General features: G+C 36.4%; 6 protein-coding genes across 6 annotated transcripts; 2 read left to right on the top strand and 4 right to left on the bottom strand.

Annotated features, from left to right (window-relative positions):
- Nucleotides 1-5,845: 5,845 nt before the first annotated feature.
- Nucleotides 5,846-10,004, bottom strand: LOC118264774 (probable RNA-binding protein 46). Its single transcript, XM_035577402.2, has 6 exons — nucleotides 9,553-10,004; nucleotides 7,437-7,555; nucleotides 7,256-7,347; nucleotides 6,869-7,164; nucleotides 6,624-6,793; nucleotides 5,846-6,498 (listed from the first exon to the last, which is right to left on the bottom strand). The coding sequence occupies exons 1-6, from the start codon at nucleotides 9,727-9,729 to the stop codon at nucleotides 6,258-6,260; spliced, it is 1,095 nt and encodes a 364-aa protein (XP_035433295.1). The 5' UTR covers nucleotides 9,730-10,004; the 3' UTR covers nucleotides 5,846-6,257.
- Nucleotides 10,005-10,387: 383 nt separating this feature from the next.
- Nucleotides 10,388-13,330, bottom strand: LOC118264600 (uncharacterized). The gene is made up of 7 exons (XM_035577159.2): nucleotides 13,094-13,330; nucleotides 12,318-12,433; nucleotides 11,521-11,721; nucleotides 11,251-11,408; nucleotides 10,974-11,171; nucleotides 10,799-10,892; nucleotides 10,388-10,718 (listed from the first exon to the last, which is right to left on the bottom strand). The coding sequence occupies exons 1-7, from the start codon at nucleotides 13,138-13,140 to the stop codon at nucleotides 10,435-10,437; spliced, it is 1,098 nt and encodes a 365-aa protein (XP_035433052.2). The 5' UTR covers nucleotides 13,141-13,330; the 3' UTR covers nucleotides 10,388-10,434.
- Nucleotides 13,331-13,418: 88 nt separating this feature from the next.
- LOC118264348 (developmentally-regulated GTP-binding protein 2) lies at nucleotides 13,419-17,600 on the top strand. Its single transcript, XM_035576827.2, has 8 exons — nucleotides 13,419-13,714; nucleotides 14,377-14,537; nucleotides 14,899-15,069; nucleotides 15,343-15,486; nucleotides 15,598-15,705; nucleotides 15,813-15,970; nucleotides 16,148-16,274; nucleotides 16,433-17,600. Exons 1-8 carry the CDS (start codon nucleotides 13,651-13,653, stop codon nucleotides 16,592-16,594), a joined length of 1,095 nt encoding a protein of 364 aa, XP_035432720.1. The 5' UTR covers nucleotides 13,419-13,650; the 3' UTR covers nucleotides 16,595-17,600.
- LOC118264349 (ER membrane protein complex subunit 3) lies at nucleotides 17,587-19,408 on the bottom strand. Its single transcript, XM_035576828.2, has 5 exons — nucleotides 19,141-19,408; nucleotides 18,748-18,886; nucleotides 18,408-18,525; nucleotides 18,091-18,252; nucleotides 17,587-18,002 (listed from the first exon to the last, which is right to left on the bottom strand). Exons 1-5 carry the CDS (start codon nucleotides 19,287-19,289, stop codon nucleotides 17,812-17,814), a joined length of 759 nt encoding a protein of 252 aa, XP_035432721.1. The 5' UTR covers nucleotides 19,290-19,408; the 3' UTR covers nucleotides 17,587-17,811.
- A 125-nt stretch (nucleotides 19,409-19,533) lies between these two features.
- On the top strand, nucleotides 19,534-21,979 carry LOC118263996 (endonuclease III-like protein 1). The gene is made up of 5 exons (XM_035576293.2): nucleotides 19,534-19,982; nucleotides 20,061-20,201; nucleotides 20,452-20,622; nucleotides 20,923-21,082; nucleotides 21,170-21,979. Exons 1-5 carry the CDS (start codon nucleotides 19,737-19,739, stop codon nucleotides 21,970-21,972), a joined length of 1,521 nt encoding a protein of 506 aa, XP_035432186.2. The 5' UTR covers nucleotides 19,534-19,736; the 3' UTR covers nucleotides 21,973-21,979.
- Nucleotides 21,980-21,982: 3 nt separating this feature from the next.
- Nucleotides 21,983-23,321, bottom strand: LOC118263997 (nucleolar protein 12). The gene is made up of 3 exons (XM_035576294.2): nucleotides 23,158-23,321; nucleotides 22,975-23,080; nucleotides 21,983-22,786 (listed from the first exon to the last, which is right to left on the bottom strand). The coding sequence occupies exons 1-3, from the start codon at nucleotides 23,223-23,225 to the stop codon at nucleotides 22,250-22,252; spliced, it is 711 nt and encodes a 236-aa protein (XP_035432187.2). The 5' UTR covers nucleotides 23,226-23,321; the 3' UTR covers nucleotides 21,983-22,249.
- Between the last annotated feature and the right edge of the window lie 21 nt (nucleotides 23,322-23,342).

The raw sequence follows: 23,342 nt of genomic DNA, 5'->3' as shown, positions 1-23,342 counted from the left end.
GGTGGCCACCAAAACTACAAACAGCAGAGAAAGGAAACCGTAAACGCCCCGGAGTCTCCTCTGACTACAACTCTGGGAACAAAAACCGTAAGTACTGACTCGATACAATTCAGGGCGGGTCAACTGGCACTATTTTACGACCGATGGGAGGAAATGGGAGCTCCAAACTTTCTGTTGCGCATAATAACAGGGTACCGCATACCCTTTCTTCTAAAACCACCTCTAATGCTGCCAAATTTGAGGAAAGGACCTTACATCACAAAGGAGTCCAAATCGATGTCTGCACTCATCAGTCAGATGAAAGATCAGGGGGTATTAGAAGCAGTGCCGCGTTCCCCGAGCTTCCTGTCAACAATGTTTCTGGTGCCAAAGAGCGTTGGATCCGATCGCCCAATTTTCAACTTAAGAGCTTTAAACGACTATGTAATAACGGAACCCTTCAGCCTAATAAATGTATTTCGTGTACCAGACTTTCTCCAGCCAGGCGACTGGCTTTGCAAAGTAGACCTATCGCAGGCCTACTTCCATTTACCGATATATCCGGCACACAGAAGATTTTTGCGCCTCATTTATCAAGGGGAACTTTTAGAAATGACCTGCCTACCCTTCGGCCTCAGTACAGCACCAAAAGTGTTTGCTTCCCTAAGCAACTGGGTAGCTCAGACATTGCGAGAGCAGAATCTGCGCATAATTGTATATTTAGACGACTTCCTGGTAGCTCACCAAGACAAGGACACTCTGCAATCTCATGTTCACATACTTCTGAACCGTCTAGAATATCTAGGGTGGCAGGTAAACCTAAAGAAATCCGTTGTATCCCCGCAAAAGAGTCTTGTGTACCTGGGAATTCACTGGAATCCCTGGGACAACGAAAAATCTCTTCCGCAAGACAAGACCAAAGATCTTATCCACAAGGTCTCTGCAATGCTGAACTTGGGCAAGGCCTGTCTGCAAGAATTACAAAGCCTAGTGGGCCTTCTAAACTTTGCGAGTTTTGCTGTGCCACAGGGCAGACTACATCACCGCTCTCTGCTCAGCCTCCTAAATGCATCTCTAAAGATTCCAGTCAGGAAGGCGATCAGCTTACCAGACGATGTTCTAGAAGAGCTTCGGTGGTGGCTTCACAACTGTCACCAGGCATCTGCAATCCATCTCCCACCACCAACACATTTCGTGACCACAGACGCTTCCGATCTAGCCTGGGGAGCCCAGGTGGACGGTTACGCAGTGTCAGGTTTGTGGACTGCTCAAGAGCAGCATCTACATTGCAATATCAAAGAGATGTTGGCGATCTTAAAGGTGTTCGAAACCCACGGTCCTCTACTGTGCATGTCCACTGTTCTGTTCCAGTGCGACAATCGAACAGTTGTGGCCTACTTGCGGAACGAAGGCGGCACAAGATCGCCTCCTCTGATGGATGTAACGCGGAGAGTGTTCAGCCTACTAGTCCTTCATCAGATAAACCTGACAGTCAATTATATACCCGGCATTTACAATGGACATGCGGATCACCTGTCCAGACACAAACGAGTACCAGAATGGCATCTTCTACCTGCTTGCACGGCGAAGATATTTCACAAGTTTGGCACTCCGGTAATAGATCTATTTGCGTCCAGTCGGGCCAACGTGGTAGCCAACTACGTGTCGCTGGATTTGACAGACACCCAAGCGATATTCCACAATGCCTTTTCCCGGCAGTGGAACTATCACCTTGCGTGGGTGTTTCCACCACCATATATGATACCCAAGGTGCTGGCCCATCTCAACACGGCGACCGGGCTGTACCTGTTAATCGTCCCCCGGTGGAGTCGAGTTTTCTGGCGGGCCGATCTCAAAGCCCGAGCAGTAGCATCTCCGTGGTCGATCATCAATCTCAAGGAGTATCTAATAGACACCACGACCGGCCTGCCACCCCCCAAGGTCCAAGAGATGGCGCTCGAGGTCTGGAAGTGTGGGGGTGGGCGGAAAGTCTAACGGGTTGGAATGAGGATCAAATACGATTACTCAGATCTTCGTGGCGTACTTCGACCCTAAAAACCTACAAGGTCGCATGGGATCGATGGGTATCTTGGTCAAAAAAGCATAATTTGGACCCCTTTCACCCTACAGGGCCCATGGTTGCTCGATATCTAGCAGACCTATATCTTATCAACAAATTTTCTTATAACACTATTTTGCTTCACAAATCAGTGGTAGCTACTCTGTGCAATGCCGAAGATGCTGGACAAATTAGTTCACATACATTGGTGAAACACGTCTTAAAGTCAATAGCTTTAAAGAAACCGGTCACCCATAAGCCTCCAGTCTGGAATATAGATACACTGACCTCCTTCTTAAGCTCAAACACTGTAGATGAAAATAACCCTTTCGCTGCTTCTCGTCATACAGCAACACTCCTCCTCCTGTGCTCCGGCAGACGAGTTCATGACCTGACATTGCTGCTAGTAGACTCAGATCATTGTGTCGATGACGGCAGTAACATTATTTTAAAACCAATGTTTGGCTCTAAAACCGATAGTGACACTCATAGGCAATCCGGTTGGAGGTTACTACCTAATACTACTTGTAAAAATCTGGATCCAGTATTTTGGGTCAGAAAATTAATTGATCTCCTTAAAGACAGACGAGATTCAGTTAACTGTCCCAACTTATTTATCAATATCAGAGGAAAAGCAAAGGCGGCCTCTCGCACTGTGATTGCGGGATGGGTTAAAACCGTGCTAACAGAGGCTGGCATACCTGTTACACCGGGAAGTTTACGTTCAGCTGTATCCTCAAAAAATTGGTCTGATAACTTTCCTCTGGATGAGATTTTGTCCAGAGGAAATTGGAAGTCTAAAGATACCTTTACACGTTTCTACAGACGAGAGATAGTGCCAGCCTCTGCTTGCAATAGCATTACCAGAATGTTTAATCCAGCTGATTAAAGTCTATTATTATTATCAATACCAATTATTTTTATTGATTATTGATTGATTATTTGTAACAGAGGAATGTTGTTAGTAAAGATTTGTTAGTGATTGTTTGTAAAGAAAATAAAGTATGATCCCATAATATAAAGTGTTATTTATTTCTTACACATACTAAAGCTGATTTTTATGTAATATCACACTATCTTTCAAATGGCTTTTATTTCACATTGGCGTCCCCACCACCAGGCGATAACAAACACGTCTCAAATAGTAAGCTTCAAATAACGGTCAAGAATTTAATAACAGCGTTTTACCTGAAATAAAACGCTTATTAAATACTTACCTTATTTGAAGCTTACAAATAATTTCTGCCTGGTATTTTCGACTCAATGATTTGAGAACGTCCTCGACCCTCCAACCGAGCTCGGACCTGCCTGGTGGGGATAGTGCGAGCGAGACAGACGTATAAGAGTGAAGGAGAAGGACATATGTAGCCGGAAATCAGGTAGGGCCTATCTCAAATAGTAAGCTTCAAATAAGGTAAGTATTTAATAAGCGTTTTATTTCAGGTAAAACGCTGTTATTACACGCACACAAACTCAAACACGTATTTGACATTATTACCAATTCCCTAAAATTCCAATAAGAAACGCGAACGCTCCACAAGCCCCGCCCCCTAGCACCCTCACCCTGTGGCGCGCACGCACACGCATTCAGTTTATGTTTTGGCACTGCCGGTGGCAGTCGCTTGCGAAATTTCTTATGCATGACCTTGAACTCCCGTCTTATTAATTATCAAAGTTTAGTGTTTATGATGATAACAGACACTTAGTCTAGGTAGTTTACCTTCCCGCCACCGGTAGAAAAATTCTCCGTCGAGTTATTCAAATGTTCGTCCAGAAAATACCTACACAGGCATGACAATTACGTATGCTGGCTATTACCCAGTGACTGTAAGAAGTTTAGTGCTTGAAACACATTCAAAATAAGTGTCTTAGTGTTACATAGTCAATCAGTGACGTAGTGCATACCTATGTTACTGTGCATAGGTAGATTACGAAGACGAACAAAATCTCCGGACTCCGAGTGACACAGGTAGATATTTATGTAATTTATTTACTTGTACATTCCGTCCCTAAGGATACCCACTGGCCCATTACTAAGTTTGAAATTGTTTATTAGTTACACCAATAGGAAACGCATTTAGTATGTACTTATTACGAATCAGCTGATCAGCTGGTAACTATCGTAGGTATGTATGCGGAATATCAATGCATAAATAGGAAAGACAAATCCGCCCCTAAGGCTACCCACTGACCGACAATTTTATAATCAACCGATTTAAAACACGAATAAACATTTGGACACTTACGTACTCGTACAATGCGTATTTTGATATTAACTTTCAAATTACATTAGTAGTTTTGGCTCTCTAAATATCAATTTTTACATAACTACTGAATTCACATAACTACGTCTCACCCAGACCCGATACAACAAATTGTGGATTAGGTACTTATACAGAGTTGTTCCATGCTGGAATCGAACCCGCGACTCGTTATGGTATCGGTTGTTGCCCGCCACTGCGATATTCTGATTAAATAGCTAGACCGCTAGCAGAAACTAGTTTATTTTAGATCGGATTAAGAACGCATCAATAGGATCGATGAATTTAAAGAAATTGTTCCAACACACAAAAATGAAACAAACAGCTGAGCGATATTCAGCAGGATTGCAATAAGACGTAATAAGCAAATCTTTACTTAACTAGTACCTACGATGAATCAGCTGATAACTACCGCAGGAACATACATGAAATGATAATAAGTAGGTAAGTAGTATACTAATTGTTAGAAGTTAGTTAGGCAATAACAAACTAACAATAAAGTAGGTGATAGGTACGTAGTACGTACGTATGTTGTGCTGATGAAACCATTTTTAGATTTAAAACTTTGAACTGAATGTATCTAGGTAGACAGAATACGTTAGTAAACTACTTATCTAACATCACGCCCGCAAACAGCTGAGCGCTTGGACTACCTACTTACCCATGTGTGTTTATTATCCCGATCTTACGATTCTAAGTTTGAAATTGGTTGTTTTACGTATTCAGCAGGATGCCAATAAAATTTAATTAATACATCATAATTCATTAGCTATTATGAATCAACTGATAAATACTGTACCTATGGCGCAGAATAATAAGTAAACTTATAGTCAGTTACTAATAAGTCGACTTAATTCAAATAGGAAACAAAATTTTACATCATTCGATTTAAAACACGAATAAAACTTTGGGTTGAACTTACCTACGTACAATGTGTTTGTTGATATTAGTTAGTAGGTAGTGGTACCTAAGATTATGCTCGCAAACAGCTGAGCGTTTGGATTAGATCCCTACCTACCTTTTCGTAGCGATGTGTTTTCATAATTCAGACCTTAAATAACTAAGTTTTAAATTATTAGTATCCAACAGGATTGCAATAAAACGTAATAAGTAAATCATTAGGTACGTAAGTGTTATGAATCAGCTGATACCTACGTTTTCTTTGAAGATACGAGTACTACTTTTTTATTGATTGTTTCTGCACTCTAAGATTATTGAAAATGTGTTAACAATCAAATAATAAATAAATGTTGGTGATTATTTTTCTTTTCGCTTTCTAACTGCCTACTCGCGCGGCGTCTCGCGTAGCCCCGCCCACTGACCTTCGACGCTGTCTTGTTACGCTGTGTGCGTGACATGTTGGGCGATTCTGAAATATTCAGAATCGCCGGTGACGAATTATTCTGAAAGACGGCCAATCTTAAATAATTTATTATAGCTGTGTTTTTAACTATTGGCCAGAAACCTTATTTTAAATTGAACATTTTTTACTTCCGTAACATGCTCCCGAGTTCTGTCATGGTTTCAAATCTGCACCCTGTATACGTTCTGTATCTCCCACACTCCATCAAACTCACTCTAAGTGCGACATGCTAACGAGACAAACATTGTGCACCCTTAATCATGCAATAAATTAATCAACATCAACAAAACTTAAACGAAATCGGAGAAACGGGACAGTTGTACGGCGCGTATATTGATTTTCATGATGAATATCGCGTTTATTATGAGATGGTTAAACATGGTATTCATGGCTAGTATTTGGGAACCCTTTGAAATCATTAGTTTTTTTTTGCCGTGTGTTTCTTTCTTTAGTTGACCTAGTTTACGAATTTTGGCTTCGCGGCAAATAGTTGTAATTACAACTGTAACTTAATTAAGTTGCACGACAAGGACCACTAATCATTTATCAATACAATTGTAAAACTGTCCCGTTTCAGAACAAATAGCGCATGCACTCACTGGCTATCCTTGCCGGGAGTGATGAACTCCTGCAGCGGATGGCGCGCAGTCCATGGATTAAAGTCACGCGGCTGCGGTGGTGTGGGCATGCGAGGAGCACCCAGACCAGTTCCAGGAGCTCCAGGGGGTGCCCAGACACCAGCCTCACGGCCTGCTAGCCCCAACCCACCTCCGAAACCTAGCGAAGTCATAGACGATACCAGAGACTCCATGCCGTTGTTAATACGGTTTGACCACCTGTTACGACAAAGAAACTTACAATTTCAAACAGCTCTGTTATTCAATGATTATGGTAATAAAATGATGACTACCTATAAATAATAGAGCAAAATGATCAAATTTAAGATTTAATAAAAACTTACTCAGCAGCAGCAGCGGCACTACGTTGGGCTTCATGAATCATGCGCAGACGACGCGCTTGAGACCATGGTTCAAGCGTGTAGGACGGTGCAGCAGGCGGCGGCGACGTAGTTGCGGGTTCTTCGGGTGCGCGAGTCAACTCCACTCCACGTTCGGGAGTCCAGCGTCCCACCTTAATATAATAGAGATTAGCAACCATATCGTCAACTCCCGACACACACAACTTTTAGTAGTAGAAATGAAATACCTCTCGATATTGTTTGAGCAGTTGCGGTGACTGTGGGAGTGACCAGTCCACAGCAGGTCTAGCGCCACATCCCCAAGCAGCAGCAGCGGCAGCTACCAAGGCCTTCCTGGCCATAGCAGCACCACGGTGAGATTTGTACTCAACAATTGCTGCGCACGAAGCAATCGACCGGCGGATACGCACTTCTTGCACTTCGTCCGTCAGCGCGTATAACAAGCGGATAATCTCCGCAGACGGAGTAGTCGGTGGTATACGTGATATGAATATGCGGCAATTATTAATGGATGGACACACACCTAAAAACGATTTATTTGATTTTAAATGTTCCTAAGCAAAAATATAAGACAACACTGTAATTATGTAACATTGCAACAGATTATCGCTCACCCAGTTGCCAAGAAGGTCTTATCATGTAGTTGTTAAACATACGAATAGCATTGCTTGCTTCGGCATCAGTTGTGTACATCGCGAAGGCATATCTGAACAAGAACAAAATTAAACGTAAAACATTAGCTGCATGCGTATAAAGTAATAAAATAATACAATCTTTTCTTCCACTTTTATTTACCCTCTATTCCAGCCCGAGAAGTTGATCATGAGCCGAAACTCAAACAGCTCACCAGCTTGACGGAACAACGGCACCAGAGTGTCTTCGAAGCAGTCATGAGGGATTCTTCCAATAAACACCTACGGTATATAAAGAGTATTGAAACCGAAAGAAACAATTTGCTTAGTGCAAGTTTAAGGCGCACAAGATAACGAGTTAATTCTGATTAATATCAATACAATAATATTAGAGGCAGCTGCTATCCACTAAAACAACCTAAACTGTTGTAGTTAGCTAATGAAATGGTTTTAAGTCTGGGAGAACCACGCTTCTTTTTGGAGTGGACCAGCTAGAACAGAGTGCTACCACGACTTCAGAATAAAAATCGGCATGAAACAGCACAGGTTACTGAAGGTCAAATTTGCCGCCCAACCTCTCCAATCCCCGAATCTCAAATTCTCTTATTCAGATGTCCATAAGCACAATAATTGCTTACCATCAGGTGATTCGTCTGTTAATTTGCCGACTTATCCATAAAACCACTAACACGATGCGCGATATTGTGCAACGTTGCGTGTCTATTGCTGTACCTACGATACAATTCGAGGCTAATATTAAATATGTCACCAGATTCGTCTACTAAATAAAGCCTCGTATCGCAAGTCAATTGGACATGCAAAATGTTGTACAAAATATTGCCCACAATATTCAGTGCCGGCGTGAGGGCCACTGACACCCCGGGCGAAAATATTGTGGCGCCCACTTGAGGGAAGCAATATCAAGTGTTAGTAGTAGTTTTTAATTTTTTCACGCCCCCCTAACGCCGGCACTGACAATATTATGTTGATAGTTAGCGCAAACTTTCGTTTTAAGACTGTTGAAGTTCGAAGACCAAACTGTTGAAGTTCAACAGTTTTCTATTGGCAGTCAGGACTTAATATAAGAACCAAGCGAGCATCTAGTAGTTTGCCGAATGAAATTTGAGCACACGCAAAGTGCCGTATCAACAGCCACAGAGTGTAGCGAGCGCTACATCTAGCCGCCTAAGTATCCCGCGGCAGAGTTGCAAGTTGCAACACAAAAACACACACGCAACGCAACAAAACACTCGACATAATTATTATGTTTCGCTCCTAATCTGTAAACCAATAAACTATGTAGGTAAGACTCAGTTAAATCTCGGAATCGAATCCCAGTTCGGGACCTACTAAGCATAGTGGGTAAGTAATAGCGTTGCCAGGCGTCCGGATAAAGCCGGACATGATCAGGCTTTTTGATTGCGTGTTCGGCCAAAATTAATAGTATTCGGATGGTGTCCGGCTTTTGTTGGGTTTATGGTAAACATAAAAACGCTTGGTTTTGATATTCCTTTTTTTGTCCTAACAATAATTAGTTAGTCGCGAAATTCCCAATCTTATAGGTGTTCGACCTTTTATACTCACATGTCCGGCCAAGCTGGCTGGACTGTCCGGCTTTTAGGTTTGGCGACCTGGCAACCCTAGGTAGATATAGTAGCAGGTAGCTGCCAGTAGGCGGCTGTCAACATTTCGACAATAAATGCACTGTCCAAGTGGATTTAAGTAACTTTGGCGCCAAAATACGTCGGAAAAATTTTTCAGCAGTGTAAAGGGCAATTAATAAATTGTTCATTTATATACGAACTACACGTGGGAAGCGGGTACTATATTTATCTACTCTTAAACATAACAGAATAACAACGCCGATGGCAACTGTCTGCAGTTGGTCTGCTAGAGTGCAGTCAATGCTCGTATTTTCAATTAATCCATTTTAATAAGAAATTCTTAATTAAGTATGATGGAATGCTTTGATGGATGGATGGATAGTTACAGATGGATACAGATACACAGATGGATACGGCACACCTTTGGTTTGGTCCGAGGTACATCTACCAAATTGCGCAGTGGGCTTCACAAAAGAATAGCGTCAAACCGGTAAAACAAAACCGCGCTACGACAGCGATTTAAACTTTAGTTCATGAGCTTTTACGAATTATCCGGCGCCCAAAGACGAGGGCGTCGAATTAAGACAAAAAAAAAGCTAGTTTTATTACCTAAGTAGGTAGGTACGTAAAAATAACATTTTTGTAAGTAGGTAAGTACCTACACGTCAAACTTACCTCACAATTCCTTGAAGGTTCTGGACCACTCCATGCATGAGGAGCCTTTCTATAAATCCTTTGGCCATTTATTTGAGTAAGAGTATAGGAGGTATTATTTTCAGTAAGGGATAAAAGTCTTGATGATAATTCATACTGATTCACTTCACTAGACGAATAATGCTTAACAGGAGGCATTTTTAGCCAATAAAAATATTTTTCTTACAATAATATTTACGAAAATATTTTACGACGTAGACGCGCTGTCCGTGATTTCCCAATAAAAGAAACAAGCGGAGTCGATATTTTTCTCAGAAAAAGAAAATGGCGATTTGACAACAAAATGGAAGCTCGACCCCGTGACCTTCAATTTTAACTTATCAAATAATTCAATTAGATTACCTTACATGAATTTAAGTAATAGCTATTTTAATAAAATATAATACGATATTTTTTAATGTTAATAGTTATTTTGTAAAAAGAAAAGTAAATCAATGCCAGTAAAAGGATGCAATTTGATCAGGAAGTAAGTTTAAAATTTGAAACGCGAACGAACAGTGTTTTCTTTTCATGATTACTTCAGTCAGAATTTTATTCTCAAAAGTTTCTATAGTAAGATATAAAGACTATACAAATGTAAATTTTAATATTTAATTTATTAAATTAAACAGGTAATATTACTGTAAAGTTCTTTCAAAGAAATGTTTATAAAAGTAACGTTACATGTTTTCCGTTTCCTTAATCCTTTTAGTCGTAGTTCGCATTTTGACGAAACCTCTTCATACTATTTTATTATTTTTACGAAATAAAACAATTTTAATATAAATATTTATGATATATTTCGTAAATCCTAGGTACATATTCAAATTGAATAACAATATGAGAGTGCGGATTCAACAAAATTTAAAAATTGATGTAGATAAGGGTGACAATAATTAAAGCAAAGGGCAAAACAATATTTGGTTTATTTATTCTGCTATTACTCTGCCTCGCAACGTCATTCATACTATAAGTATGTTTTAACTGCATTCTCAAAATGTAAATCCGTCGAGTTTTGGGATTCATTCGTAGTATTTGTTGCTTCGTAAAATACTCTAACTTCTCCTTATTCATTGCAGTCATAACTTCTGGACTAATTGCTGTCACGGCTTCAAGTTGAATCGAGCTAATATCAATTTTAGGTATACCTATAGAGCAACATCAAATATTGTCATTTATGTAACAAAAGCTTAACGAAAAATAGAAATAGATACGAAAATATGCTTACACGTAAAAAGAGCACTAAGTCGACCTATTTCATGCGATGACCATTTATATGGTTCACCATAAGCGTCACGATGAACAGCTATCGCATAAAGAGCCTGAAAAATGACAAATTATTAAAATAATCTTAAAGGAATAATAAGTAAATGGAATTTGATATAGGTAACAATTATTATTACCCTAGTCTGTTTTATGTTACATTTTCCAGCTTTGCTAAGGATTTCGTAACTTATTTCTTTGAAAGTAGTAGGAGATATTTTTGCTAAGTCTGAAGCTGGGAAACCGCAGAGAAGGTAGCCGAGTTCATTGATAAGGGAGCTGTTGTGATACCATGACTCCCCGAAATACCGTCTGTAGGCTGCTGCTAAGATACCATACTGTAAGTGAAAAACGTATATAAATTAAAATAGTTTATGGTGCCATAAAATAAAAATTCCTATATTGAAATGCTGTAACCTTTCTGGGTTGCAATTTGATATAATAAGAAGCGAAATGTTTCAGAACTGATGGATCTCCAAAGTTAACATAATACAAATCCTCTTCTGGCACTACATCCAATAATGATCCAAAAGCTAAATACTCACGGCCTTGCAAGAAGGCAGCAGTTTTTCCATCTGTAATAATGCATTATATTTTTAACTACCAATATATTTCTTTCATTAACTTGAAGATTATATCAACATTATCAAATAGGTATCATGTTAAAACTGTAAAAGAAATCCTTACCTGTTATAATATCCCATGCTAGTAAAGCTCGACCAATTGGTACCATGTATTTTTTTGTATGCGTTAATATGTGCAAAATTGAGTCAGGGTCAAGTCTTAAAAAAGAACTTGGTGGGCCGAAGAAAATCATATTCATTGATTGTTCTATTCCTAATCTATTGTCAAGCTCATCATAAAATTCCTCGTATGTGATGAAATTGTCTATAATGCAAATGAAAACATTGAAATCATCTCTAGTAACTAATATACCTACCTACAATCTTCTCGGATTTTTTTTTCGATAGGTGCTTGAAATTGTATCTTGTTTAATTGACTGCCGCACTCAGAGACATTTAATGATTACTTAAATAATTTCTTAGTTACGGTTTTGGATCGAAAATAATTACTAAGGACTGGGTTAAATAATCATTAAATGTCTCCGAGTGCGGCAGTGAGATTTAATTTTCTCAATTACTTAGCTTAGATATCTGAGCCATAAGTGACTTATCACCAACATGACAGGTTTATTTATAGGTAAGCCTATCTTGTAATAGAAGATATACTACGGCATAACCGGTAATAAACTGAAATTCCATGGTTTTCCGAAGATTTTGAGGGATATATACTGGCCCATAGACGAACAAAAAAATATATGTGTATGGTGTTTTGTATGTCTATGTACTTTATCTATGTGATTTGTTTAATCGATTAACTGCACTGGACCTATTTTATTTCATTTCGGTTAACACAAATCACATTGAACGGCAAACATTTTCCTTTGGTACTTAATACTTTTATTCAAAATATGTTAAACGTGCCTCTCTCAGCTACTGCAATCATTGCATTTCTATCGTCTTCGTATACAAGACTCAATTCTTCAATTGACTCAGTAGGAGGAGGATGCATTGTACATAGACCCTCCTTTATATAATTGCTAAAAACAAAATTTTATAATTATTATAGCGACGGATATTGACCACTAGTAGTACCTAAGTAGTCAAAATCAAAACTTTATCAAATGTCATAAACGATATTTTTCTACGATAACTTGTAAGACATTGCAAGTTACTTAAATAATGCTTAATTAGGGGGCATGGTAGTGCCCCCGCCAAGTTGAGCAAAAAAGCGGCATGGCCGTACTATCCTTTTCCCAAAGCCATTCATTAGCATTTACGTTCTATTATCTATAATATAAAAATAAGTTGGGTTTTCCTTCCTGACGCTATAACTCCAGAACGCACGAACCGATTTCCACGGTTTTGCATTCGTTGGAAAGGTCTCGGGCTCCGTGAGGTTTATAGCAAAGAAAATTCAAGAGAAAATCAGGAAAACAGGGAAAATCATTGGTGGCGAAACGGAGTTCGCCGGGTTTGCTAGTTTCTTATAAAATTGTTAATACAAATCGAAAAACTATTTCCACGAATCAGCGAATGATTATTCTGTTAGTAATATAAAGTACGGTTTCCAAAAAGTTTTACGCCACAACCCACATTATGGTCACCCTATTCGTAATAATACCTTTTGTGTTTTAAATAGTTTTTTTATAACAACTACAATCTTTATGATGTTAAATAGTTATTACGAAATTAATTACCCATTAATTATTAAAATGCAAATAAGAACTAAATTATTTGATATCATTTTGTAGAATAAATTGTTTTCACGTGAGCTTCGTTCGATAGATTATATTAATGATGTATGGATTTTCTAGTTGGCTTTGTAAATGGTGGTTGATAATAGTATTACTAAGATAACAAAACAACAAAAAATAGGTACATTATAAAATTTAAATTTACAAAAAAGCTTTTACAAAATGAGAACTGAATAAAATTACAAATTACTTTCTTTTTTTTGTATTTTTAATCAGAGAGAAAATAGAGTATGTACCATTGACAGTCTGCTTTTCTTCTTTTCACTTGTCACTTTTTCATTTGTCGCTGGAACGCGACTAACCTAACCTTAGATCATTGTGGCCTTTGATAAATTGTAAAAACTTTATTATTTACAGTCTACTTATAATATTCAGTTATATTAGTGCGAAATGTTCATAATTCTATAGATATTTGTTAGTATTGGTTAGAAAAACACAATATTAATTCATTGGTTACGTGTTAGACTTTTGTTGTCGTCGTCAGAAGTGAGTGGTTTACCATGGGTATTTTAGAGAAAATATCTGAAATCGAAAAAGAAATTGCAAGAACACAGAAGAATAAAGGTAAAGTATATTTAAATAGGAGTTCTATGCTAAGCGATTACATATCCTTTGTAATAAATAGTCCGATACGGTGGGATTAATGATAATTATTGCAATCAAGGAGTTGATGACATGATAGAGAAGTTCTAGATTACGAAGAAGTTTGAATTTTCAAAGTGTTCTGTTTATTTACTTTATATATTCCATACTTTCTACCGGTTAGAACAGTGTATTGAACAAAAAAGATTATAAATATTAAACATGCTTATTTACAAACAAACTGTACTGGTAGCCTGAAAACATTGTTTTAATTTTATATGAATGTTGAATTGTGAAACATTACTAATTACAAGTTAATGTTCTTTTTTTGGCTAATTTTATTTGAGTGATACAATTATCATTTTTAAATGGTTGACTTAATACTCAATTTGTTCACTTTAATGCATCATATTAATTTATTTCTATTAGAACAATTCATTATGAAATTATTTCAATAGGATTGTTTTTATAGAGTTGATAACCATTTATTGTTTATGAAAACTTTTTTCTGTTACAACTACTTTTTATATAGACATTTATTTTAATTATCTACTTAAATTGTTTTACATGTATGTTAGTTAGCCATGTAATTGACAAGACATTGTCCAAAGTTGTTTGTAACTAATCATAAATGAATTCCACAGCTACTGAATACCACTTGGGGTTATTGAAGGCCAAATTAGCCAAATACCGGTCCCAGCTCCTTGAGCCATCTAAGAAAGGAGGTGATAAGGGTGAAGGTTTTGATGTGCTGAAGTCCGGAGATGCCAGAGTAGCCCTCATTGGTTTCCCCTCAGTGGGTAAGGTAAGACTAAATCATTGAAATATTACTATCTCATTTTTATTCATTCAAAGTCTAAGTGTTTATTGCAACTAAGTGTAATACCATACCAATAAACTGAAACAGAAAAAAATCTCTTTTTAATTTTTTTTAGTCTGCTCTTTTTACTATATGATTCTGTAAAAATATAGTGAGAATAGGTGTATTAAATATCTAGAACTTTCTTTTAAAATTAATACTTAACTTTCAAAGTATGATAAGTAAAATTAGTAAAAACTTATGTAATTTGTATGAGCAAATTTTTACCAACTTCAAACAAATGAGAAGATTCTCAGTTCAACATGTTTTTAAATATGTTATCTTAATGTTTTGTTATTTTTTCCAGTCAACTCTCCTATCAACTCTGACCCACACACATTCGGAAGCAGCTAGCTATGAGTTTACCACACTGACATGCATCCCCGGTGTGATAGAGTACCGCGGCGCCAACATACAACTGCTCGATCTGCCTGGTATCATTGAAGGTGCTGCCCAGGGCAAGGGTAGAGGACGACAGGTACATTTCTTATTAGATTGCTAATTTTGTTATATTAATCTTTTCTTATTTATTTATTAAATTCCACATAGATGCCTTTTATTCCAATACACATCCCATGTTTTTCACTAAAACCTAGTAATACTCTGTCTTACTTGAGAATTGTATTAGCAAAATCGAATTTTCAGTAACCTTTTAATAAAACTACTTGTATAAGTTTTGAGACTAGAAGAGTGTACATTTCCACATTATAAAAATATGTCATGTTATTTATATTATTTTACGTTATTTTAGGTTATAGCTGTAGCAAGGACAGCAGACTTGGTGCTAATGATGCTGGACGCTACAAAGCCCTATGTGCACAGACAGCTGCTGGAGAAGGAGTTGGAGAGTGTCGGCATCAGGCTGAATAAGCCTAAACCTAACATCTATTTCAAAGTAAGTTACAGTAATATTAAGCAAATACATAAATTAAAAAAACAATATAAATGTCTCATTATATTATCTGAGGAAGTAAGTGGTGTCTAAAGATGTTGTATGTCTTTCTAGGTGAAGAAGGGTGGTGGTCTATCATTCAACTCGACATGCCAGCTCACCAAGGTGGATGAGAAAATGGTGCAAATGATTTTACATGAATACAAGATATTTAATGCTGAGGTATGTAATCAACAATCGCAAAAATAAATGAGCATTGACAAAAAAATGTTGTTTAGAGATTCATTTCAGATGTCACCATAAAACTGATTTTCAATCTCATGTTCCAGGTGCTATTCCGCGAAGATGCGACAGCAGATGACCTGATCGACGTGATCCTCGCGAACCGAGTGTACCTACCTTGCCTGTATGTGTACAACAAGATCGATCAGATCTCCATCCAAGAGGTGGATAGAATAGCCAGACAACCACACACTGTTGTTGTTAGGTAAGGAATATATTATTATTGTAATATGTATGTCATAACCATAATAATGAACCTGTCAGCAAAAACAGTTTTAACATAAATGTTGCTAAGACAAGATTGAATCTACTGCTATTTATAAGATAAATATCTTCATCTGTTTTGTGTAAAGTGTAACAAGATAATTGATTTTGGTTTCAGTTGTAACATGAAGCTGAACTTAGACTTTCTATTGGAAACACTCTGGGAGTACCTGTCCCTCATCAGAGTTTATACCAAGAAGCCAGGTCAGCCCCCAGATTTCGAAGATGGTCTCATTTTAAGAAAGGTATGATTGTGTAATATTTGTCATCATTTCAGAACCTAATTTGTAAAAAATTTGCTTTATGAATTCTTCATAAATTTTTTTTTCTATACTCTATTTCAAATAATGTAAAAATGAATGTGTAATGTTTAACAGAAATCAAATTTATCTTTTCTCTCCAGGGTGTAACTATAGAGCACGTTTGCCACGCCATTCACCGCACGTTGGCAGCAGCACTGAAGTATGCCTTAGTCTGGGGCACCAGCACCAAATACTCCCCGCAGAGAGTCGGACTCGGCCACACCGTGCAGGACGAGGATGTCGTTCAACTCATCAAGAAGTAGCAACGGCTTGCTTCATCACTAATACTCGATGATCTTTCGCATAGACGTCGACTGCTTGAAGTTTGGACTGTATTTTAAGCAGTGCACATTGGTCAGTTTGAAGTGTTATGAATCATATCTCTTAAAATAAACAAACGATCGTGAAACTATTGTTGTTACTATAATGTAGCTTGTTTGCATGATATTTAGTCTTATTGGAAGGATTATGATTTCAGAACTTAGTGATTTAAAAAACGAGTATGGGGAGACTGTATGATTGGCGTATTTTTTTATTGTACCAATGTGCAACGCTTGACATTTGAGCATATTTAAAGACTATGTAATTCTAAACTGTGTACGAAAATAGCTAATTTTCAGTTATGTTTGATAATTCTACTGATTGAAACCTGTTTTATAGAAAACTATTTTATTACTAGAACATGTTAAAATGACTGAAAATGTTACATGAAGTTGGTTCCATATAATTGCAAAATGCATAAATGTTACGTAAATAGAAATATATCCAAATGTTTACTACTACTAATAATTAAATAGTTCACATTTCGTATCATAAGATAACCATGAAATAAGTAGTTATTCCTTCCTAATCGATTCTTAACTTCATTGTTTTTATTGATTAATACAAAATATAAAAAAAAACCATGATTGTTTATTATGATAAGCTGGTTAACTGAATCCTTGTGTATGTTTTATGATGTGTCTATCTTCAGGACTCTGGTAGAACTTTTATCTAGTTGATGCAAGTACAATACTATACAAGATATTTTATACATCATTGAAAGGATGTGTCCATCTTGTGTAGAATTATACTATTATGCATCAGAATTATTATTGACTCATATTTTCCTTATAATTGTTTTAGTAGTAGTGCCTGATGATAAAGCCAGCTACAGTAAAGAAAGCAATAAGAATTATGTTGTTATTTAATGTGTTTGTATAGGAAAAGGTCATATTGTATATACTCAATATACTTTTGCATTGAAATAAATAAGTTTTCTAAATGCAATGTTGTTTATTATTATTTTTAAATAACTTAAACAAGGTGATTGGATGAACATAGTTTTTTTCTAAATAAATAGGACCGAAATGGTCAATAACAAGAAGTCATTTATTCCGTAAACACCAAATATGCACACACCTTACCTTAATCTTACATTTAACTATAAATTATTCTATGTAGAATATATTATGATTATATTATAAACAATTATACTAATTTATTGTTGTGGTTCATGTTGATGGTCATCTAATATACTGAGTACATCTATCTCTGCATTAGCCACTGCCCACCGGTGCTCTGTGATCTCTAAAGCTTCCCATTCAGCTTTGAATGCAGCTTTTGGGTCTTGGGGCATCGCCATAGCAGCACCAGACATTTGTTCTTGCATTATTTTAGACTGGTCTGCAGCTGTGGGCACACAAATTTAAGAAATCAGTTGAGTTATAAATGTAATTTCTAAAATCACATTTTCATTTATTCAATAATATCTCCTTACCATTGTTCTCTCCTAAAACTAAAGCGTAGATGGTGCGTAAACCGAAGACGTTAAGGAAGTACCACGAAGCAGAGGACACCCAAGATGCATCCAGGTAAGCCAGTTCTACTCCTCGCTGCAACATTGGCTTGAAACGGAGTGTTAATGGGAACGGCACCTTGGCTGTAAAATAGAAATTGCATACTCATAAGCTTTGCAAAGTTATTTTAATTCTTTCTGGAAATTGTAAATTGCTTTTAATTTAGATTTTATAAGATTCTTCTCCTTAAACTAGGTTAAAACTCTAAAAAAATGTATACTAGAAAGGTAAAACTTACTGGTTAGGAAACCACTGAACATCCAGTTGATCCAGCCTCCAATGACAATCATAGGCAACACATTGGTCACATTGCCTTTCAACATGTCAGTCATCATGCCAGGGTCAGTCATGGGATTCTGAAAGGAATGTATATCAGTTTACACTCTTACAAAATAGACTAGATACAGATAATGCTGTATTTTATTACTTTGGTAAGTGTGAAATGTGTGTGTGATTTAGAGAAGACAGAAAAATCATATACTCAAGGACAGATTCTTATACAGATCTTAGTTATAAAGTTTGTTCCACAATAGTGTCTACAAGTTATCATAATAATAAGTAATTCATTCATTCTTTACCTGAGAAGCTGCAGCTCTCTTCTGAACCTTGAAGTATCCAGTTTCTTCATTGTTGAACCAATGACGGCGCATCGCAAACGACTGCCGAGGGATATACTTCCCATTTTCACGTAGCAAACGAGCGCGAATCATCACTTGACTGTAATAGAAAAATGTCGATAATTTAAAACATGTTCTGTATGTTATGTTTACTAAAAATACAGTTTTAAGCGACCCCCTACCACATTCAACTCTATTAAAGTAATCGGAAATTATAAATTAACATATAAAAAGATTTCTTGAATAAAATAAGATAGCCAGCTACATATGAGGTTATTTTAATTAACAAAACTATACAATGATGAACAGTTAATGGCAATAAATGCAGATGGATAGTACAATGTAATAACATACCTGTCTTGGACCTGCAGAAGCTCAATTTTCTTCTGCGAGGATAGAATGATAGAAACATAGTGCCTCACAATACCAACCAAAAAAGTGATGATAACGATGGGAAGGAACACCCATAACCTAATTTTTGGATCTAAGAGCAGTTCCGCCATTATTATAAACTTTAAATTATTATAAGTGTATTTTAAAAACTTAAAATATTGAAGGAAAAATTGGAATTCAGAGCTGTAAAATTTCTTGACAGCTCTTCAATTCAATGAAATGACATTTTTATAAAGGTAAATGTCAAACTATGGTCCAAGTGTCAAACATGTCAAGTTAATAAAATGTCTATGGGTAGACCTATTCAAAAAGTTAAACAAAAAAGCTTTTGCGAACACTACGATCTTGCGAAATAGTTCCGTGGAATAAACAAACCAAATTATACGAAGTTATGTCAAAATCTGTTCAAAAATCTTGACAACTAAACTCTTAAACTACTTTGGCAAGTGCGTTCTTTAAAAAACAACAAAAGTTCTAGTGCTGTGTGCAATTTTTAAATTGCGCTATTAGATTTACCGAATACCGATATTTTTAAATTGATCACTCTTGCACTTAGAATGCCGCGCGGTAAAATTAAACAAACAGCAGCAGCGGCAAGTGTTCGCTCTAAAAATACAAACAATAAGGAGGAAGACATAAAAACTATTAAAACAGAAAACATAGAAATCAAGATTGAAGCACCAGAGCCTCCTGAAGACGCGCCGAGTCCAAGTAAAATAGACTTGAGTCAATTTAAATTCGAGAGGAAACCGCACGTTAAAATCGAATATGATAAAGAATCTCCAAAAAAGTCAGAGAAAGAAGTAAATAAACATTTTACGTTAACAAAAAGGTACTATACAACCAAAATTAATTTAACTGTTTGCAATATATTTTTGTAGGAAGCAAAAGCAAAAGGACTATGGGAGCCAGCTAATTGGAAAGAGTTCCTGGTGAACTTGAGGAATATGAGATCCAACAATGATGCTCCGGTTGATACCATGGGCTGCCACTTAAGTGGTGATCAAAAAGCTGCACCTGAGGTCTTTGATCTTATTCATTTATTCATAATTTGTAACAACAATATAGACATACAGTTAACACCAAATCATATATCTTGTCTGTTTAATCGTTTTCATTCATAGAAAAACAAACTTACTACAAAGTGGCTACTTCTCTTAGTAATACCAAATTGTGTGTTGTTTATAATAATACTATCATACTTCAGCATTGTTCACATTATGACCGCAATAAATAAAATTAAAAAGAAATATTTCTGTACATTATTTTCAGGTTTATAGATATCAGTGTCTGATATCCCTGATGCTGTCCAGTCAAACAAAGGATCAAGTAACTTTTGCAGCTATGGAGCGTCTCAGAGCAAGAGGGTTAACAGTAGACAATGTTTTACAAATGAGTGATGATGAACTGGGCAAGCTGATTTATCCTGTAGGATTTTGGAAGGTGAGATAATAGTGAAGATGGGCAACAATCATACAGTACCCTTAGTACGAGTTTGCTTTACATTTAAAATAATAGAAATAAGAGCACTTTCGGCATTCGGGCCTGCTCAGAGCAAATCAGAGATAAATTTCATTCTACATACTTGAGGTTGTGATATGTTGTAGATAATTAACAATTCATTACATTTTGGACTCTAAAGTGAAATCCTTAAGTTACAATTCATTTACTCTATTAAATGAGATTGCAATAGCTTGATGTGTACTGTGCAGGCTTTTAAATGGTTGAAGTATAACATTACAGACAAAAGTGAAGTACATCAAGAAAACAACTCAGACTTTGAAGGAACAGTATAATGGAGATATACCAGACTCTGTAGAAAAGCTCTGCAAGCTGACTGGTGTGGGACCAAAGATGGCACACATCTGCATGCTTGTTGCTTGGGATAAAGTCACTGGGATCGGTAAGTTCAGACTTGATGACATTAATCAACTAAAAAATTATAATAATTATGCTTTTATGTAATATCGTTTTCCTTTGTTATTTACAGGTGTAGACACACATGTCCATCGAATAAGCAACAGAATAGGTTGGGTAAAAAAACCAACAAATACACCAGAAGAAACTCGGATTGCCTTGCAAACTTGGCTGCCTTTCGATCTATGGAGTGAAGTTAATCATCTTCTAGTAGGATTTGGTCAAACCATCTGTTTGCCTATAGGCCCGATGTGTCATGAGTGCTTGAACAGAGACATATGTCCATCAAGCAACTTGGGTAGAAAGTCACCTAAGAAGACCCCAGTGAAGAAAGAAGTCAAAAGTGAAAACTCTGGTGATGAATTTGAAGTCAAACCACCCAAAAGTAGAAAAGTCACACCAAGAAAGGAGTTAAATGATGAAAATGTGAAATCAGAAGCAAAGCAAGATAACTTAAATGTTAAAAATGAAATAGCAGGCAAAGGAAATGAGAAAAAGTCACCTCGAAAGAGGAAGGTGACACCAAAAAAAGCAGATCAAGTAAATTCAGATGATATGAATGATTTTGAAGAAACATCAAAAGTGGCAGTCAAAGTAGCGCCAAAGAAAAAAGTAACTCCTAACAAAAAATCCAAAATAGATGATGTTGAAGTTAAAAATGATAAACTGACAACTAGAAGTGGTCCTCAGAAGAAAAAGACTCCACAAAAGAAAACACTTTCTGCCAATGAAAATAGTGATGGAGATAATGAAAATATTCCACAGAATAATAGCAAGGAAAATATTGTGGAGCAAGAATTAACAACTAAAAGCAGAAACACTAGGAGCAAGGCAGAACCAACACGAAAGTCTGCAAGAAATAAAGCCATCTCATAAAAAAAAACAATTCAATGGATAATCTTTTATTAAGATTTTACAATGCATGTTGTCTATTCATTGCCTGATATTCATTATAAGTGCCTTAGTTTCGTACAACGGTATTTTGTATTGTTATAAATGCAAAGCCAGTTTGATTTCAACTCGAATATTAATATGGTGAAACAATTATGTAATAAGTTTGATTTAAGAATCTCAAGAAAGAATCAAGCCCTAATTATGTGAAATACCTCACTAGATTTAAACAGTTCATTAATTAATTTTGTTATAGAATAAATCAATGTTTTCTCCTACCAACTTTTTTCTTTGATTTATCTTTTCTTGGGTTATCCTTAGATTTTCCATGACCTTTCCTTGAATCAGCTTTTCCTTTCATGTGTCCTTTCTTTTGTAATGACTTCTTTTTGTTCTGAATTCTATCTAATTTGCTCTTCATTTGGAACACTTTACTTTTCTGTATTTTCTTGGTTGCCTGTTTCTTCAACATGCTCTTTATTTCTTTCTTTGTTTTTATTTTATTATCTCCATCTTCCTCACCTTCAGACTCCTCCTCCACACTTTCTTCATCGGAACCCATTCCAGGAACCACAGCTGCTCTTTCTGCATCTTTGTTTTTATTTTTTTTCAGAGGTGTCTGAACTTTTTCTTTTGGTCTATTTTCACCTATTACTAAGTCCTTCTTCTGCAAGGTGTCTGCTGAGAGTTCCACTATTTTAACATTAACATCCTCGTCTTCATATTCTTCCTGCAGAAGTTGCTCTATATCAGGAATAGGTCGGCTTGACACTACCAGCTTCTTGTATGATTCTTTATTCTGAAAGGAAGATGTAAATAAATTAAAACAGCCTCAAGTAACTAAACTTAACACTATTTTCATCACTTCAAAAATTCACAAAGGTACGTGACACCTTTTATATGTAAGAAATTTTGTCATGAAAACCAGACAGAATGTATTTTAACACCACTATGATGTATAGTTACACCACACGTGCATTTTCGTACCTCTTGTTTTATCCGTTTCTTTTCTTGTTTTAACAATTGTTTCAATTCCTCCTGTGCCTTCTTTTTTCTTTCTAGCTTCCGTTTGCGAAAACCACATAGGAATTCCCTGGAAATAAATAAAATATTTATGTGTAAAGCATGAGGGGCGACAAACTAAAGAAAGATGATTAAAATGTATCTTACTTTCTCTTAGTTTCATCAAAAACTAAGTTAACTTTCTTTTTAGCTTCTTTATTTTTCCTTTTCCCCATTATTTATTGAGAATATATCTTATATTCAATACATACAATTAGCCCGTCTGGTATTGCACCAAAACACAACATAACCTATAAAAGTGACAGTGACACGAGACTCGGTGACATTATCAA

This window comes from Spodoptera frugiperda, chromosome 26 (assembly GCF_023101765.2).
Source record: "Spodoptera frugiperda isolate SF20-4 chromosome 26, AGI-APGP_CSIRO_Sfru_2.0, whole genome shotgun sequence".
Taxonomy (NCBI): domain Eukaryota; kingdom Metazoa; phylum Arthropoda; class Insecta; order Lepidoptera; family Noctuidae; genus Spodoptera; species Spodoptera frugiperda.
Note: the sequence above shows the minus strand (reverse complement) of the source record. Positions and strands in the feature narration are given on the sequence as shown.